Below are 20,078 nucleotides of genomic sequence, written 5' to 3'. Positions count from 1 at the left end.
AGTGTTTAGTCTGTTTGATGCATTTTAAAATTCAATTTAAATTGAATTTAATTATAATAATTAATTCAAACAGAAAAAAACAATGCTCCTTTTAGACTTGCACTCTATTTACTAACAGCTTGTTTTCTTAAAAAAAAAAAGAAACTTACACTAGCTTCTCTAATCTTTTTGGATTCTATCTATTTGTTTTCTTTTTTATTTATTATTCAGTTAACAAAAGCAAAAAAAGGCCTCTAACACTAGCTTGCTCTATTCCTTTCCTAGTCTATCTTTTTTTATTTATTTATTTATTTATTACATGATTTAAAAAACCTACGTGTACTGCATTAAGGTAACTGAGACTTGTTATAGCACTTGCATATCATTACTCTTTTATTGATTTTGATTGCTTCCATTGTCATCATTTGTAAGTCTGCTAAATGACTAAATGTAAATGTAAAACAAATCTGCATTGTACAGTAAGTATCATGGTTTGGGGTCGGTGAGTATCTTTGTGCTCATCAAAGCTGAATTGGTTTCAACAAAAATAAAGCGAAAACAGTAATACTGTGAAATGTTTAAAAAAATTGTTTTAATAATAATTGTTCTTTTAAATCATTTTAAATTCAAATTTAAACTATTTAAAATGACTTTTTTCTATTTGAATATATTTTAAAATGTAATTTATTCCTGTGACTACAAAGTGTGTGACGTGTGTGGCATGATCCTTCAGAATTCTCAAGTATCATTCTCAAGAAACATTTATTATTTTTATCAGTTTTTAAAACAGAATCCATAATACACTTTATTTCAGGATTCTTTGATGAATAAAAAAAGTTTAAAAGAACAGTGTTTATTAAAAAAATTACATTATTTACTGTCACTTTCCATCAATTTTATGCATATTTGCTCAGTAAATGTATTCAAAAATGAAATCTTGCTGATCCCAGGTTTTGAAACAGTAGTGTACACACACACACACACCGTCACACACACACACACACACACACACACACACACACCCCGTCTCTGGCTCAGTCTGTTCTACAAGTGTGCTGTAGCTCAGGTATGTGAGGTGTGAATGTGGGAGTGTTGCATCTGCTTGGGAAATGGCTGTTGGATTGGCCACCACACCCTTTACAACAGGTTTATTGTGTCTGTTTCTAGTTTGAATTCACATGACATTTTATACTTCCTGTCTTCTGCGGAAATGCTGCTGCTTGTGTAAAGTTTTACACTGATTAAAGTAAACAGATACAATCATTGTTATATGTAGGTTTAGCCTTTAAGCCAGTGGACTTATATATTTTTTTTTTTTGCACTGCAGTGTGTAGATTAATGATTCATTTGACTAAAGTGTGTCTTTGAAAAAACCTCCCTCCCATAGAATGTCAGATATCTACAACATAGCGATGTGAATTAGGGACGCATGATTGCTCTTCAAATTTTATAATATTTGGTCAAAAAAAAAAAAAAAAAGACAAAATCCAATAAATAAATGAAGTATGTATACAGTATGAAAAATGAATATTCCTTTTGAGATATGCTGAAGATTGCATTATTAAATTAAGCAGTAGATGACAGAAGTGATCGAAGTAATCTAAAAATAATATTTAGTAAATTTTAAATGCTGTATTTAGTTTGACAATAACTTATTGCATTACGTAAGAGAAAAGATTCTCCAAATAAAACTAAGACGCAACTACGCATCATAAAATCTAGTACGCATTCGACCTTTGCACTTGAACTCTCTCATATCAGTGTACTTTAAAGATAATCCAAACTCCACAGAGAAACAATCTCAAACTTTAGTTTATTTTAAGTTTATTAAGAAGCATTGTGATGTAGTTGTCATTGAGTCACAGTGATTCTTATTATAATATGTTGTTTATCTTGCTGTCTCTATGGTAGCAGACTGAGTCAGTGCTAGATTTAAGCAAGAGGTGTGTTGATCCCAAAAGGGTGTGGTTCAAAGACAAATACACATCAAGGCTGAAGATGTGCCGTCACTGTATGATGCCAGACAAGTTGAGAGTTTAGTGAAAGCCATTATGAGTCATGTTCATTCATTTCATAAGGTTTGTGGTTATATACATAAGGGAAGTCAGCAGAACTTCTGGGTTACAGTAGCACTCATGAGTTCCTGTAATCCTCCATCACTCGGTTTATGCAGATGGACTTGTATACTCATTGACGCCGAGCTGTTTGGAAGTATTTGGTTTCCACAGCTACCATGAGGCCTTGCCAGGGTGTGTGAGAGGTTCTGACTGGACTGAGTGGTGACTCATGAGCTTTAAGTAACTGTGGGGAAAGCAATGTTTACTCGCTCTTTAACCCCTCACCTCAGAAAGAAAGCCCTGTGTCCATGTTGGAACAGTAGCCTTATTTTATTCCTGTGAGTTTGATACATTTGTGTTACACTTATGTGCTTAGCAGATGTTTTCTTACTGAAGCAACTTAGAACGCTCCATAAAAGGTTCCAGTTAGAACAAGAATAGGGTTTTACAGCCCTATTGACACAGGAAAAGTTCTACAAAAACTTTTTTTTTTTTTGCATAGTAAAGGATTCTCCATGACACTCCCTCCAGAGCTATGTGAAGTTGCTTGTTTGAAAATGATCCCTCATATACTTTGACCTTAGTTATTGTTTAGGAAGCTTAAGGGTCAGACAAGTTCTTGAATGGGGAGTCGTGTCAGGTCATGCAGTGGAGAGAGATCTCAGTTTTGGCTCACAGGAGCTATGTGAGCACATGCTGTGGTTGTACATGTGCTTGTGGCTGCTGTTTCATTTGGAGCATTTGGCTTCTGGGGTCATTATCAGGTAGAAGAATATATCCAGTGTTTATTCTGTGTGTGTGTCGCTGTCTGAACTCTGTTGACAGGTGCAGTGTAGGAGTGTGTGACTGATATGTGGAAAAACTACAGCTGGAAACTGAGCAGATGAAATGCATCTTTCAATTCATACTGAAAGAGCAGTATGTCATCACTCACCTTTCATTTAAAATGCTGCGAATCCCCTCTGTGTTTGCTTAGACAATACAATGAAACTGTACTTGGTTACGGTCTAGAAAGTGGGGAACTTGATGAGTTTGTTTTTCTCTAAATGATTCAAAATGCTAACTCTAACCCACTTTTTAGTTGCATATCTTCTGACACTACATGCATTTCCAGGTATTTCCTGAGCCCCCATTGATATAATTAATTTTCTGGCCCACGTGTAAGCAGTAGTCAGGACATGTTTGCAAAAAATTAGTCATCTTAGTCTTAGTCATTCCATTATTCCAGCATATGGGGATGAGGAAGTGTGTCCATTAAAAGATTAGAGCATTGATCTTACATACAAGAATCTTTGTCAGTTTTATCATTGCAAAAAATTAACCAGTCTATTAGTCATGTGCTCTTGATGACTGAGATTGTAAGTTTATTCTTGCCTTATCACTTTTACTTTCACAGTGATAAGGCTTTGAGTATAGTGAGGCACATCCTTTCCAGTTATCTCTGGGTCTGGCTCAGGGTCAAGAGTACAAAATAAACTGTAAACCTAAAAGCATCTAAAACATAGCAAAATATAATAATAAAAGCATAATAAAAAGTTTTAATGTGATCTTCATATAACACATTTTTAATAAGAATTTAAAAAAGACCCTTACATTTGAATCACTGTGCCCTCATTCTGTAAACGTTGAGTTTTTTAAAAAATAAAATGATTCCCTTGTTGAGAATGTTTGCATTTATGAACAGTTTTATCAGTTCAACGCTCACTGGCTTTGTGGTCTGCATTTTGTTAAGCTATGTTCATAGCTTAAGGGCAAACGAAATTATATTGGCAGCTTTCAGATGTAAAAACATACTCCAGTGACTCATTTCCCGCCCCTCCTTTACCATCCTGTATGTTTTACATTGAATGGCTTATCTGGTGCCACTTACCCTCACCGGTGCTTATATTATTAGTCTAGTTATGGATATCCAAAAAAGACACTCCACCCGGCCAAAACATGGGTTTTTAATTGCCTATGTACATTCGGCTTTAGAAATTGTAATATTAACTCATGTTAATTTATATAATAAATTGGCTAAAGAGTACAACATGCACAGTGATATTTTTCAGGTACATTGCCTTGTAATATAATGAAAATAACATGGTTCATGAATATGGTAAACACTTAAAATTAACATTTTAAGGTTCATTTACTAGTGTTGTTGCATCCTGTTGGTCTGTTTATGCAAAGTATTTTCTCTCCATCGTCTGGTTTTTACATTATCAGAATAAACACATGGCAATGAACAGTTATCATGCAGTATGCTGCTGATATGTTTCCTGCAAAAGTCATATTTAAAATAGACAGTCCCTCTGTGGTTATGTCATTGTGTCTAACAAGAAAATTACACTTAATGAGTAGATTTTTGAGTGTTATTCTTTAGGTGATAGTTGACAATGAGAAAAAGCTTGATCGTGCAGAGAGAAACACCCTGATTATTAAAGTGTTTCATTGTTTAGTTGAGGGCTGTTCTACCTAAAAAGGAATGAAATGAGATTTTCCTTGATTAGGTTGTTCTATTACTTCTGTCATTTTAACTTTCTATTAAATCTACAGTGAATCAACTTCAGCAGGCACCTGTGTATTCAAACAGTTTAGGACAGAACAAATAGTTCAGTGTTGTTCAGCACAACATATGCATCTGAATAGAGAGCCGTCTCTCCTTTTCCTGTGTAGATCTCTTTCATTATGAGTGGAGTCGGCTCGTTCTCTCTCTTTCCCTCTCTGTTTCTTTTCTTTTTTGTGATGTGATGACTGCCGCAGGGCATTTCTGTTTTCCCTGCTGTCCTGATGACCTCACTAAAGATCAACTGTCCCAACTGTCTAATGTTACAGTAAATAGGGGAATTCAGTGAGGATGCTTTACCATCATTTTGTTTCTTCTTTTAAAAGAACGTACTGTACTATTGTAAGTCACTTTTTTTCTGGCACATAAAAAGCTCTCAAACATGTGGTGTTTGTGAATGATATACTGGCACAAATATTTTTTTTTTTGTTGTTGTTGCTAGAATATGATGCTGCTAGCAGGGGTACACAAATGTTTTAGATTAGGGATATTCAGTTAAGAGATCCAGTCCCTACATTTCTTTCCAAGTTATGGTCCAGAGTCAGACAGTTATTTACTTGCTATGCAATGTGCAGGAATACTGTATTTCTCACTAATTTTTGCAACATTATTTATAAATCAAAACATAATAAATTTAATAGACTATCTCTAAAAAGTAAAAATTGCAGGTATTTTCCTTTAAAAGGTATTTGTAATGTATAAATAATTTTTATTTTGCTGATTTTTTAAAAAGACGTTCATTGGTTTTAAATGTTTCTTTGGACAGATTAAATAAAGATTAAAATAAAGTGGCACAGCACATAATAAAAAGCTGATAGAACATGGTTATGGGTTTGATTTCCAGGAAACACTCATACTGGCAAATACACAAGTTGCTTTAGATAAAAGTGTTTGCCAAATGTGTTAAATGTCATTTGAAGCGTGTGCTTGCATTGTACACAACTTCATTGATTATTCCATGACAACTAGCAGAACTAATTTTTTTCAGAACTCCCGCTGTTTATGTTTGTTAATAATTACATTCATTTATGAGAAATAATTCTCAGTCCAGAATAGGATCTTTGTACTAGATTATTTTACATGGACATTCTGGGGAAAAAAAAAAAAAATATTTTGTTTGATGTTGTGACAATAATAAATAACACACTGTGATGAGTGATTCAAGATGCATTTTATTTGTTTCAGCCTTTGCTTTCTCGGGTACTGAGTAGTATGTGTGTCCAGTTTTGTTACTACTTATTTAAACCTCTCATCCGAAAAGAAAACATCCTAATTTTTGGAGGGATGCTGAAGCTTCTATATTGACCAGAGTAGAATATCACATAGCTGTGATAATCATGTAAAAAGATCTTTAACCACCCAAAGAGCTGCTCCGTGCTACACTGGAGTGTGTGTGTGTTTGAAGAGCTTTGAGTCATAAATAGGGATGCACCGAAAAGAACATTCTGGGCCGGAAACTGAAACTGAAAATTCTGGATGCACTTGGCCCGAAACTGAAACCGAAAATTCTGGATGCCCTTGGCCGGAAACTGAAACCAAAACCGAAAATGCTTTGTAATGATTATTTATTATTTTATTAAATACCACAAAGTAATTTTGCAAGACTTTTTAATTTAACTCAATTTTAATGATACTGAATTAAAAAAAACAACAACATACTTTTTACTGAAAGTAAATATAAAATTGGACAGAATTTATATTAATATTTACACATTACAATAATGTTCATTAGTTAACAATAGTTAACTAATTTAGTTGACATGAATGAATAAACAATACTTCTTCAGCATTTATTTGTCTGAGTTCATGTTAATTTCAACATTTGCTAATGCATTATTAAAATTGTTAACAGTTAATGCACTAATGAACTAACAACTGAATTCTCATTAACTATCATTAGGAAAGATGAATAAACACTGTAATAAATGTATTGTTAATAGGCTATGTTAACTAACACTAACTAATGGATCCTTATTGTTAAAGTGTTACCTTAATATTAAATATCAATGTATTATATTTATATTCAGTTCCATGCAACAGAATCTTAATTTTAAACTAATTATCCAAATAATGTATAATCCTTCAAAGCTATTATTATCAGAGCATGTAAGCAGAGCGTCATTTTACCAGCATTGCCATGTTTCAGCACAGTAGTGCTATTGCAGACAGGAACAGATATACTACAAAGAAATATCCTGTCGGTGCGTTATTTGAGCGGACTTTGCTTTTCCTGTGAGTTTAATTTCAAATTAAATTATAAATCATTTTAAAATAGTGGGCATATAAGATGTCTCTAGTGTGCTCGCCTAGACACGCATACATATTTGGTTAGACTCACACCCACTTCTTTTGGCTTTTTCAGCTCCATATTACAATCCTTTTGTTCTTAAAATGTCAAATGTAAGATGTGGACACACCACACACACTCCCCTACACTTCATCCCAAATGCAGTGGTGCTTCATTTGGTTGTGGTTGGATCTGGAAAAGCTTTGGATGGACTGACTCATTCGCTCTCTTATATAATCACCATCCCCAGACTCTAAACTATATCAAACATGTTTTTCATTTGCAAGTGATTTGTTGAGAATTCAGAGTGAACTTGTGTGCAGAGGTGCTTCCACGTAAAACAAAAGAGTGAAGTTCGGTTAGGCGCCAAACTGTTACTGAAAGACAAATTTAGTTTAAGTTCATTTACGTATAAACAAAGCCTTGAATGTGTTTTTGATTCATTTGAACAGTATGAATATGAATCAGGAATGTTAAAGATAAACTCAAGATGCCAAACTTTTGTACTTAAAGAAATTAGCTGTTTATTTAATAAAAAAATGATGTACACTAACGTGAGATGACTTCAGTCACATTAGCTTAATAAAAGCTATTTTATTTTTGTTTAGTCGAAACACTACTTTCCTACTCATGTGAATACATTTAACATGCACTTTGCATTGAAACACATTTTTTTATACAGTAAATTACCAGCTGTATTTTCTGCATAAAACTGTTCAATAAATCGATGTTACTGAAAGAGAAGGAATTGTCACGTGGCAGTGCCATGTGACTCATAGGCTGAACTGATGTTTGTTTTTTGCCAAACCACTTGTAATGGGGAACACTAGCAGAGTAGTACTGCATGACACACATGTGCACACACACATACAAACACACACACACACCATCTCCATCCCATTCTTAACTGAAGGCAGCTGCAAACAGGCGAATGTTATATTTGGAGAACCGGAGATGACAGTGGAATCTCGTTATGTTTGTTCCGTGGAAAAATCAGTTGAAAACCGTTTATATTGTAAGACTGGAGACCCTCTAACATGCAGATTATGTTAGACTGGGCTTGTATAAAGACAAGGACGAAAGAGGGTAACTGTAATTGTAACTTTTCTGATGGCGTGTATGGGCCACGGGTGTAAGGGAGAGAGTGAGTCATCATCGGCGCCTAAACACAGAGCTGCCACGCTGGCAGAGCCTCGGTCTATCCTCCCTGTTGCAGAGTATGAAACAAAACACATATTTATGCATATTGATAAATGTAGGTCGATTTTAAGTAGGCGTTTATAATCATATGTGACCCTACACACACATTCATGCATGCAGAGATGGAGAGTGGAGGCTACATCTCAGCTCTCCATCACTGTTCTCTCTCAGAAATACTTTTTCATTTGAATTGACATTAAAGACTGTACTCATTTGTGCCAGACTAGACAGAAGGATCAGATAAATCATGTAATGCTATTTCACTCCGAGGGAAATAGTTTTAGCATCTGTCATGTGCTAATGAATCAGGGAGGAGGAATAATGTTGTCTTTGTATTGGGTGTTCAAATTCAGCCGCGGTTACAGGATCTGGTATGATTATAGGACCACACCCTTCAAAACCTCCATTAGGATTTAGTAGAATCATAACTTTTTTTTATTAATAATTTTCCTCAGGCTACCTTTACCATGTCTTAAAAAAAAATCAATATAAGCTGTAATTTTCTTGCTTTTATGTGTCTTTGTTTATTTTTTTGTTTTCAGAAAATATTTAGTTTTAGTTTTCTTTTTATATCTTTTTCTTTTCATTTCAAGATAAATGCTTAAGTGCATTTAAATGCTTATAAGCATAAACCTATTTTATATTATATTATTAACCTATTTTAAAAGACTTAAGCCTAAAATATGGAAAATATAATTGTATATATAAAATGTATGTTACAATATTGAGGTTTATTCTTAAAGCAAGCAAAACTACTTGCCAGTGTGGTAGGAAAAAATAAGCATGAACACATCCAAGAAATAATGTCTTATGCAGTTTTGCCTGTCACAAAATCTGAAGATTTCAATCTTTTTATAGACAGCAAAATTAAAAAAAGACAAAATAATTGGAAAATTACAGTTTCAGAGGTGGGCTAAAACTTAAAAAAAAGAGCTGAAAATATGGACGTTAATGTATCTACAGTATGTTTAACATTTATTGTAATGTTAATAAAAGAAGAATAAATGTAGATTGCTTAAGATGTATTAGATAAGCAAATATAAGCCAGGCACGTCATAATCGTCCGTTGAGACAAACCACTGGGTATCTGCACCAACCTGCTCATGCTTTGATGATTTAGATATGATTTGAATTTAAAATTGGCGACATAAAGTCCTTTAACAGATCAGCTACCTGTATATATCAAATATCAGGTAGTGTTCGAGGAAAGCTTAACTGCAGGAAATAATTTAGACATATTCCTCAGTTAAAATAAAAACTAAATAAAAACAAATACATGAATCTTTAGTAGTTTATGCTTATTCAGTTTTTTCCTTGCTGGTTTAAGACTCTGTAAAGATTTATGTCTTTAATGTTTCAGTGTTATTTTCATATTTCAAGCCATTATAGTTGGCCAGTTCACATTTTGCATTGGTCTATTTTGAGTCATTGTTTATAATAGAGCATATTATACAACTCAGTCACCATCTTTTTTTCTTCTGCCTATACGTTTTTCCTTCTGTATGTTTGACTCGGTCTCCATGGAGGCCTCATGGTGGGCCTGCAGCCAGCGAAAGTGAGTCAGAATCACCTCGAGAATAAAAAAGGAAACGTTTATTCATAGTACAGTGGGAAAATGGGGAACCCCTGTATGAGACGTTTCTGTTTTAAGATCAAGTCACGTGGCCAGCCACTCCACCCGTATAGTAGAAGTGGAAAGTAGAAGTCACATTTACGTCAAAAGCAGTGCATCGTGTATTGTGGAGCTGAATGGAGGGTGAGGAGGTAGCTCTTGAGCTTTTAGTGATAAAGAGTTGAATTGCACCAATATGTTTCAACCCAGTAAAATTTATCGATGCCCTGGAAGACTTATAGACTATATTTCAACATGCTGAAATAGAATGAAAATAAATTATTGTTGTCAGGTTAGAATATGGCAGGATATTGAGGAAAAATGTGAATATTGAAACATTAAACCGATTCCCCAACGGTTTCCTTGATGCTTACACAGACATACAAGCATGAACTTTGCCCAGTTATAAAACAATAAAATGGTCATAAAACACTCGACTGAAGATACTATGGATTTCCATATCTAACATTTGGTATTCTGTGCAAATATATTGAAACTTAGCAAATACAGATTGTAGTAATTAGCTAAAAGAGATTTGATTTGACAGGCTCTAGTCCTTCATCATATTGATGAAGCGTTGTGTCAGACTGTGCGGTTTTACTATATTCTTTTTATGGCTTTACAAGTGCTTTGGTGAATGCCTGCAGTCATTTTTCCTCTCAAAACCTCCAGCTGTTGCAGGTGACGGCTGTCATATGGTGCTTTTTGTAAAGCTTGCAGTTTTAGCAGTAAATATAGTGTTCGATAGACCAAAATTCAGAGGATGCACTCATACACAAGACTATTTTTTCCCTGCCTGAGGGTGTATGTGTGATAGTCCACAGCTTTTTATGAGGTTTATGACTATTAATATATGTCTATCAGTTTTATTTACACTTATTCAATGGAAAATATGTATCTGCTTTTGACTTCAGCCTTTAAAATGGATGGTTTGGCTCCACTGGGTTTTTTTTTTTATGTTGGGGAAACCCTGTTCGTGGTCAACCTTTTCTCAGAGATGGCCACATGTGAAAAGTTTCCATGGCACTTTGGCATGGTAACACGGCAAAACATTCAGAGGGTTTTAGTTTGTGGGTTTCTTTTTCGTCACAAAAGAGGACAAAGATAGCTGTGATTCATAGAGGGGCTGGAGGCCGACCTGGTACATTCCTCTCCTCCTCTATCTCTTTCTTTCTCTCCCTCAACTGGCTCTTTTTGTGCCTGAAATGTTTCCACTGGATCAAAGATGCCAAGCCAAACCCTTTTCCCTTTTCCTTCTCTCACACACATACAACTCTGCACACAAAGTACACACTTTTAATGAAAACTTACGGGAACTGATGCTTTTATAGTTTTTTTTTTTTCTCAATTTAATAAAAACTCAAGTTTTTCAAATGCTTTTTACTATAACACACTTTATAATCCAGTTAGTTTCCATCACTTTAATCTGGATTCATTCAAAGTTGACCATTTGCAGTCAACAAGGACATTGTGACCTGGAACAGAGGTGACGATAACACGTGTTCTTCTATTGTCTGGTAGGTTTGACTTCCTGTGGGTAGATCCCGGAGATGTTGGGAACTAAAACAGCAAAACAAATACAGTAGCAGAAAAAAATGAATGCCAAATCTAAAAAAAATAATAGAACAAATAACAAACGTTAGACCACACGAGGCTCTTAAACTTTTATTGTTTCTTCCAAATGTGGCTTGCTCCACTGCGAGTGTCGTTTTTAAAGCAAAAATAATTATAGAACAAAAAAGTCAATTTCGTGAGCTGACAGGAACAAGCTGGTTTTTAATTACCAAATGTCCTAACCAGAAGAGGTTATGTTTCTGGGTGTGTGTTTACCATTGGCTTAGCACAGATATGCCCACCTGCTATTTACACACCTTTATTGTAACCCACCTACTGTCTGTGTCCATTAAAAGTTTTAATGAGCAGATTTAGGCTAGTTTTTCCACATAAACACTATATTTCGCTAAGGGTCAATGCTTGGTTTTATTTCTGTAGCCTGAACAGCTAAAATACATAGATTTCTAGTTGCACTGTTCCTCAGAAATAGTGATGAATGTCACCTCAAAGGCCTCTCTGCAAAAGCTCTGTCATATTTTCCCTGCAAAAAAAATATATATATATTTTAATATTTTTGAATTTCAGTAACCTGAAATTCAAAAACTGTCAAACCTTCAAAACCTTGAAGTCAAAAACGATAAGAAGTCTAATGACCTTGTTCATTTATGAATAGTTATTGAGTGAGTAATAATGCATATTACTTCTCTAGAAGCCTTTATCTAAGTCAGGGAGGATAACTTTCATGCATCTAACATTTTTTTTTTATGTCCTCAGCCTCTTGAAGCTTTTTAGTGAAGGAATGTGGCTGTAAAGTGAAGAATGTTGACCTAACAGAACCTCTGTTGTTTTGAATGGGAAGTTGGTTTGAGGTACTTTTCTCAGGAAGGAGTCCTGATGGAATGCTCCACTGAACAGAGAAAATAAACTCTAGAAGTTAGTAGGTTTAGTCAGTTGGTTGAGTTTTTAGTTTGTAGTCTGAGTGTACTTCGGTTTGGAAGGAGTTTTGTGTGTGGGAAAGGTGCCTTAGGGACTGAAGTGTGGCAGAGTTTTAATTGTTTCAAGCCATGTTTGGCCATCAGTCACATGACTAATTTTGGAGCAGCTATTTTACAGGCCTTGTGAAATCTGATCTTGGAATGCAGAGAGAAGAACTCTAAACCTAAACACTTGATTTGAGAGAGAACCGATACGAGTGTTGATAAATTGTACTCTCATTTCAGACTGTTATTATCCTCCTATGTTTTAAAACTGCAAACCTGAACCTCACTTTGCCTTAATTCGTTTGATGCCATAAGAAAACCACCAGTCATCTTTTATTTATTGAAGTGTTTACCGTTCTGTGTTTTTATTAGGGTATGTATGGTTCCTTTCTGCAATTTCAAAATGAACAGCACTGCAGTCACACACATATGGTTTAAATTCACTGTTGGAGGCTCTGTTTCAGAGAGAGGGTTATAGTTTACAGATTTTAAAAGGTCCTTGGTTTTGGTATGAAATCCCAGGCAAAATTGTGGGCAGTCTGGTGTTCATTTGCTCTGAACTGATTATTCCAGCTTTCCTACTTTGCAAACATGTTCAGTCAAGCTTATGGATCCAAATCAGATGCATATTTTACAGTCTTAGATCAGTTCTGACAGCCGAAAAGATCTGATCCGCTCCTGGGGTGCTTTACTCCAGCCATGGTGCCACGCTAGTATAGTTGCTCACAATTTTTTGATACAGGGGACTTTCTACTCAAACCATAACATGCATGAATGAATATAATAATCTGACTGTTCAGAATCTAATTGAGATAATTGTATTCCTCTGTGTGCAAAGAGGAAGTAAACGCTCTAATGTCTTTTTTGTATTTTTATAACTGTAGGAATAGTAAGAAAGAGGCAGATCTGGAATCAGCTCTGGCCAGACTGAAGGATCTGGAAGCTCTGCTGAACTCGAAGGACGCGTCTCTCTCCACAGCACTGGGGGAGAAGAGATCACTGGAGGTCGAAGTCAGAGATCTGAAAGCCCAGCTGGCCAAGGTGATGACTCTATAAAAAGCTGCATGTCTAAGTGTTTGGGTGGTCTGGTGCTTTGGTTAAAAATCGGTGTTAGTTACCAAAAGGTTGTAGTTTGTGCCATTATCACGTACATGTGCAGGGTACTTTAGGTTGCTCTGAAGTGACTAATTGCTTGCTTAAGCCAGGGAATATGATTTAGCACTATTTTTGCCAATAATATATTGGGAATATGATAGAGCTAAATCATATTCACATAGGATATTTATACAGGCATGAATTATTATTCTTTTCATATTTATATATTAGTTAAGCTTTCTTAGGAAAAAAAAATGGCAAAATTAAATGAATACTTTTTTTTCTTGAGTACATTTATCTGGTTTAGATCAGTGGTTCTTGACTAGGGAACCCCACTAGCTGCTAAAATGTAATTACATTAATATTATATTAATATAAAAATAATAATAAAAAAAAAAAATAAATATGAAAAAGCGTTAAACTCGTATTAATGTTTTTATTTATTAATTATAAACTTGTGTTTTTTTTTTATTATTGCAATATAAATATCAGAAGTTTAGATAGGGGGCTTTTCTATTATTGTCTACAAAGAGGGGGCTTGGAGTCTAAAAGATTAAATGTTTGGATATATTTTTAAGAAAAAAAAACATAAGTATTTTGCATAGTATGTAGCTTTTAACTTTGAATTTATATCGAATTTATTTAATTGAATATGTGTGTTGCAGCTGGAGGGCAGTCTGAATGATGCTAAGAAGCAGCTACAGGATGAAATGCTACGACGTGTGGATGCTGAGAACCGGATCCAGACCCTGAAAGAGGAGCTGGAATTCCAGAAAAACATCTACAATGAGGTCTCACAAACACATCTATTTATGCTGAGCTCTCCTATGCATATATAGTAAAAAAAAAAAAAAAAAGCTCAACATGAAGACTGAAACAAAGACAGGCAGGACTTTCTCTGTTACTCTAACCTGTTGTCTTTTTTCCAGGAGCTCCGTGAATCTAAGCGCAGGCATGAGTCACGTGTGGTGGAAATCGACAGCGGCCGCCAGGATTATGATAGTAAACTGTCCGAGGCTTTGACTGAACTTCGCAACCAACACGAAGAGCAGCTTCGCATCTACAAGGATGAAATTGAAAAGACCTACAACTCCAAGGTTATACAACAATCAAAGAGCAAACTGTCAAATGTGGTGTCTTTGAGGATCCACATCTCTGTATCTCCCCAGGGGCGGCTTGTTAAACCGGGCCCGCCCTGTATATACATATTTGCTGACTGATCTGTTGCCAGTCGTATTTGTTAAAAAAATTCATATATAAAGACATGCAGCATATCTGTCAGTTAAATGTCATCCTGTGTTATCTGTGTGTAGCTGGAGAATGCTCGTCAGTCGGCTGACAGGAACAGCCATTTGGTGGGAACCGCCCATGAGGAACTGCAGCAGACACGTTTGAGGCTGGAGGGTGTGTCCTCTCAGCTCACTCAGCTACAGAAACAGGTACACACATACATACAAGTAATTATTTCAGTGCTGGCAAGGCGGCAACGTGTTGAAATTCCTCGTACCTGTACATGTGTACAACAATGCTCCTACAATAGAATAACTTGCAATAGAACTACCCGCAAATGACTTTTTTTAACTCCACCCTCAGAAATTATGTTGGTAAAACATAACAAGAAATTCATCCATTAGTTCTATTGTTTTCTAGTGTACTGGAATATTCCTACAAACTTATTATTTTAAATTATTTTAACACAATTTGAATTTTAGTTTGAAAATCAGGCCCATTGCATTTCTTTACATTATTTAAATTGCACGATTGGGCTCTCTTCATTAGTTGTCTGCTCGTGAGGCGAAGATCCGTGAACTGGAGGAGGCTCTATCCAGAGAGAGGGACATGATGCGCCGTCGTATGGATGACAAGGAGAAAGAGATGGCCGAAATGAGGCATCGCATGCAGCAACAGTTGGACGAGTATCAGGAGCTGCTGGACATTAAGCTCGCACTCGACATGGAGATCAGTGCCTACCGGAAGCTTCTGGAGGGCGAGGAAGAGAGGTGAGCAGTGGGATATTGCTTGTTGCACAAATGCAAATGTTGCTACTAGTAAATAATAGAGCTGTCAATTGCTTTAAAAATTGTAATCACATTAATTGCATGATATTTTTTTAAAATTACCAGCAACAGTATTTGCTGAATAAGTTTTGAAAAGTTGTTTAAATTACATTTTTAATATTTATTTTATAATTTATTTAATAAAATATTTATTTAATTTTTATTAAAAATAGATTACATTTTTGCTTGTTGGATTTTTTTCCAGATGCTTTTAATATTAAAGTTAGATAAGAAATATTAATTTAAAAATGATTAATTAATGTCATAATTTTTTGTTAATGTTTTTATTACATTTAGAAAAAATCGAAACAAATTTGAGATAAATTAACATCAATAAAACATACACAAAAGACTGTTTTTAGTTTTAGTATTTTTAATACAGCATTAATGATTCTGATTAATTCTTTTATAAAATGTCTAAATAAAAGCCAAAAAAAAGTGTATTAATAAAACAATTTTAAATTTGAATCATTTTAAATCTAAGAGCAAAAGCATTAATGATGCTCTGATTAATTAATTGCATATATCAATATTTGCTAAGTAAAGCCCTCAAATGAAGATGATTATACTATTTACAATAGGACTTGTGGTGAATATCAGCCTCATGCATTTACTCAAAAACTGTTCTCACATCCTTTGTCCCGCTATCCCTGTTTAGGCTGCGTCTCTCCCCGAGTCCTCCTCCTGTCCGTGGGGTGACTGTAACCCGCTCCTCGGGGTCGGGAACTCATACACGTGTGGTCCAGAGCAGCACCGGTCGTACCTCTTCAGGCAGTGCTAAAAAACGTCGCTTGAATGATAACGACAGCGATGCCTCCAGCGTGGTCGGTGGAACTGTTACACGCACACGAGTCGCCCAGCAGGCCTCTGCCAGTGGTCGCGTGACCGTGGACGAAGTGGACATGGAAGGCAAATATGTACGGCTCAGTAACAAGTCTGACCAGGTGAGAAGGAAAAGGAGCTTTGCCGACCAATAAAAAGAAATTAATTATTATTTAGTTTTTATTAAATGAATCTTCTTCCTCCAGGATCAAACTATGGGTCACTGGCAGGTGAAGAGGCAGATTGGTTCCAGCACTCCCATCGTCTACAAGTTCCCACCAAAATTTACTCTGAAGGCAGGGCAGACTGTCACAGTACGTATCGATTTACCACATTATAGTCGCCTTTAGTTGCTTTTGAATTCCTGACTTATTTCAATGTCTCTCTGCTGTCAGATTTGGGCCTCTGGAGCTGGAGGAATGCACAACCCTCCTTCTGACCTGGTGTGGAAGACCCAGAACTCTTGGGGCAGTGGAGATCTGTTCCAGACCACCCTCATCAGCTCCAGTGGGGAGGTGGGATAATGTTAAATCAAACCAGTCAGCTTTTTTTTTTTTGAAGGTTTTATTTGATTTTTATGGTAACCAAGTGACTCATTCACTTCCCTTTTTTTTTTATTTATTTGTGTTTCTCCAGGAAATGGCCATGAGGAAGGTCACACGCACTCTATACCAGGATGAGGATGATGATGATATGGTATGCAAGCACTAGCATGTCTCAAAAAGTTAATGTAGTAATCTTTTAATGTGCATGCAAACACATTTTCTGTACAGAATAAAGTGTATAATGTGTTACATAACCACATGTTAATGTTAATGGCTGTTTGTTGGGTTTGTTTGGGTGTAGCCTTCTTATAGTGAATCAGAGCACTATAATGAACTGAGAGCAGGCAGAATTCATCTCTTTAATAAGATCCATTACCGTTCTCAGTCTCAGTTGTTCTCGGTTTACTGTCTCCCCCTGCAGGCCGCCCATAGCACATGCGGGGATAGTGAGTATAACCTCCGCAGCCGTACAGTGGTGTGTGGCTCGTGCGGGCAGCCGTCAGATAAAAACAGCAGCTGTGTGACGGCCAGCTCTGGAGTGTCCAGTGCATCTCGCTCGTTTTGCAGCGGAGGGGGGCTGCCTGAAGCATTTGTCTCTCCCTCACACTTTATTGTGAGCAATGACAAATGCAGACAGGTTTGTATTCTTTATTTACAGTAGAGTTGCACCAGTATTTAAACAATTTCTATCACTTTATTTTGAACTTTCAAATATTTTGTGTTAGATGACATACTAAAAATGTAAATAAAAAAGTTTTTTTTAATTGCATGTAGTCATATATATATATATATATATATATATGTGTGTGTGTGTGTATGTATTTATTGTATATTATAATTTTATTTTAATTTTTTTAACAAATATTTAGAACATACCTTTAAGAGTGAATTATTAATAAAAAAATCATATATCCATGTAACCTTATTTTGTCTTAATTAAAAAAATAAAAACAATTTTAATGAATCTGATTTTTGTTACTAAAAAAAGAACATTAAAACTTTTTAAATCAATGAACAAATCAGTGTTATTTTAAGTTAATTAAATATATATAATAATAAATTAATATAAATTAAATCTGAAAAACTTAGTAGCAACGTTTTAATGTATTTTAAAAATCAAATTTTACGATTAAAAAGATTACCAAAAAATCTGAAAAAATGAAGTTGCGATAAACTTTTAATCGATTTGATTCATTCTTTGCTACTTTGATATTATTTAGATTTTTTTGTTAGCACATTAAATTATGATTTAATGTTTTGTGAGGAATTTATTAGCAGTAAAACAGAAGCACTGTAATAAACAAAGGTTTGCAGCAGTTTTACATTCATTTCTCTCTCTCATTCTCTCTCTTAGGCTGGACCCAAACTAGACAACTGCTCTATTATGTAGGCAAGCTGTAGACGGCCCTGACCATCTGTCCTTTCACATAAACCAAGAGGAGTTCATCCAACAATCAGTTTCTTTTTGGATTATGTGTCTTATAACATGATATATTTTGTACTTCAATTTTTGTTTTGTATTTCATAATCTGTGGGGTATATTTTTGGCTTTTGTATGGCATAAGGCTTCATACGCTGGCAGCTTGTAGGCTGTAGTTTGCGATTATTATGTACAGTGTTACTCTGATATATTTGCATGGTGGCCTGGCAGCAGCTTCAATATAATCGTACTGTACTCAGGGAGAGAGGCGAACAGAGCACTTCACACTCACACCATAAGCTCTCAACAGGAATGCTGTCGGAACGCAACACGCACAGTTAATACACTTTCTCCATGACTAAACTCAGATTTTAGCACAGACTGGCTATCTAGCTTATATACGAGGACAAACAGTGAGCATCAGTTAATGTAAGACCATTCGTTATTGTCCCAAACTTTGTCAGTATGGTTTTTTTTCATGCTACCTCTTGCAGTTATGTGATCGAGATGATGTGCTACAAAAGGAAAAGGAAAGTGAGTAATTCTATGCAGTTTTGTTACAATAAAACTCTGGAATAGAAATACAGATGTTCTGGATGTAAAACTGCTTTGTGCCTTGATACAATTGCACAGTTGAATAGGCACTTTGTGTCTTTTGGCAGTGCGTGTACAAGCTCTGACTAGACTGCAGTATGTTGTGTCTTGCGTAATAAGTGTTATGGGATGTTTCTGAAAGACTTGAAGCAACTATAAAACTAATCCAAAGAAAAGCTCCTTAGCAATTTGCATTTGCCAAGACGTTGTCAACATGTTAAACAAAAGCTTACTGATTGTTTTAGAAGGAAAACATTTGAAGTTTACTTGCAGAGAAAGACATATCTGATGTATTATGTTACCGGAGAATCATGTTGTGTTTAAAGTACTAAACTACTGCCGGTTTGAAGAGATGTATTTTTGTTTCAAAGCTTAGAGGCAGAATAATTAAATATGCAAAATGACCACCGTCATTCCCAACTTTAATGCTCTATAATTTTTACAGTTTTTTTTTTTTATGATGACACTTGAACTGTTTGAGTTTTATGAAAAACTCAAATTTACATGTATGCTAAAACATTTGTATTTCTCTATGGGACTGAGTGTTGATTTGCTCTTGTCACTCCTCTCTTGCAGTAGATGATCCAGTTCCTCACCTGGACCGCTGTAAGGCTCCAGTAATCTGAGCAGTCTGTCTTTCCCTTCACTGCACACATGTCCAGTCTGTTTAGGGCAATTTGAAAATCAAATTCAAGACTTAAAACAAAAAAAATTGTTTCAGAAAGTTGGAACGGCTTTAATCATAGGAAATTAAGAACATAACCGAGCCTCCCACAGCTCTCCAGACAGAGGAATGGATATTGCTGACATTATGGCTTTGCAAAGCTTTGGGTTTCTAAAGGAGAATTTTGGGATAGTGTATCTATTTTTTCTATATATACTTAAGAATTGTGGTTTTGTATTTCCACTTAAATAGCCATTGACATTATTGTAATAAGCCCATGTATTTTCGTTTTTGAAACTGATAATGGATTTCAGTTGTTTATTTTTTGGCATCTTTGGCAATGTTACCTTATGCAAAGAAAGACCTACTGATAACCAGATATAGACTGGTAAAATAATAATTTTTCCCTTTATTTTGAAATGTTGTTTTTAGTTAGATGGCTAATTTCATGAAGGCTTTGTATAAAAGAATCAAACAGACTGCAGGGCAATGCAGGGATTTTTTTTATTTTATTTTTTTATTTTTTGGTCTTGGTCTTGGTCTTTATAATTATCATTTACTGTTTTGTGAGAAATTTGAGAATTGTTGTGAAACCTTGTTATAAACTCTGCCTTGAGTTTTTTTTTTCTCAGTTGTAACAAATAAAGCCTTTCTGACTTTTTCA

General features: G+C 35.2%; 1 protein-coding gene across 3 annotated transcripts in view; it reads left to right on the top strand.

The window, feature by feature from the left end:
• The window catches only part of LOC109094578 (lamin-A-like), a 23,920-nt gene extending 3,842 nt beyond the window's left edge, over positions 1-20,078 (top strand). For all 3 annotated transcript variants that reach the window (XM_019108287.2, XM_042741185.1, XM_042741184.1), the window contains 11 exons: positions 13,102-13,258; positions 13,978-14,103; positions 14,242-14,409; positions 14,626-14,751; positions 15,092-15,312; positions 16,028-16,313; positions 16,398-16,505; positions 16,587-16,706; positions 16,828-16,887; positions 17,158-17,373; positions 18,091-20,078. In XM_019108287.2, the coding sequence (XP_018963832.1) occupies positions 13,102-13,258; positions 13,978-14,103; positions 14,242-14,409; positions 14,626-14,751; positions 15,092-15,312; positions 16,028-16,313; positions 16,398-16,505; positions 16,587-16,706; positions 16,828-16,887; positions 17,158-17,373; positions 18,091-18,126 (1,624 nt within the window). In that variant the 3' untranslated portion in view covers positions 18,127-20,078. The remainder of the gene's footprint in view (positions 1-13,101; positions 13,259-13,977; positions 14,104-14,241; positions 14,410-14,625; positions 14,752-15,091; positions 15,313-16,027; positions 16,314-16,397; positions 16,506-16,586; positions 16,707-16,827; positions 16,888-17,157; positions 17,374-18,090) is intronic.

Source organism: Cyprinus carpio, chromosome B16, assembly GCF_018340385.1.
Source record: "Cyprinus carpio isolate SPL01 chromosome B16, ASM1834038v1, whole genome shotgun sequence".
Lineage (NCBI taxonomy): Eukaryota > Metazoa > Chordata > Actinopteri > Cypriniformes > Cyprinidae > Cyprinus > Cyprinus carpio.
The sequence above is the reverse complement of the archived record's forward strand: the minus strand, read 5'-3'. Positions and strand labels throughout refer to the sequence as shown.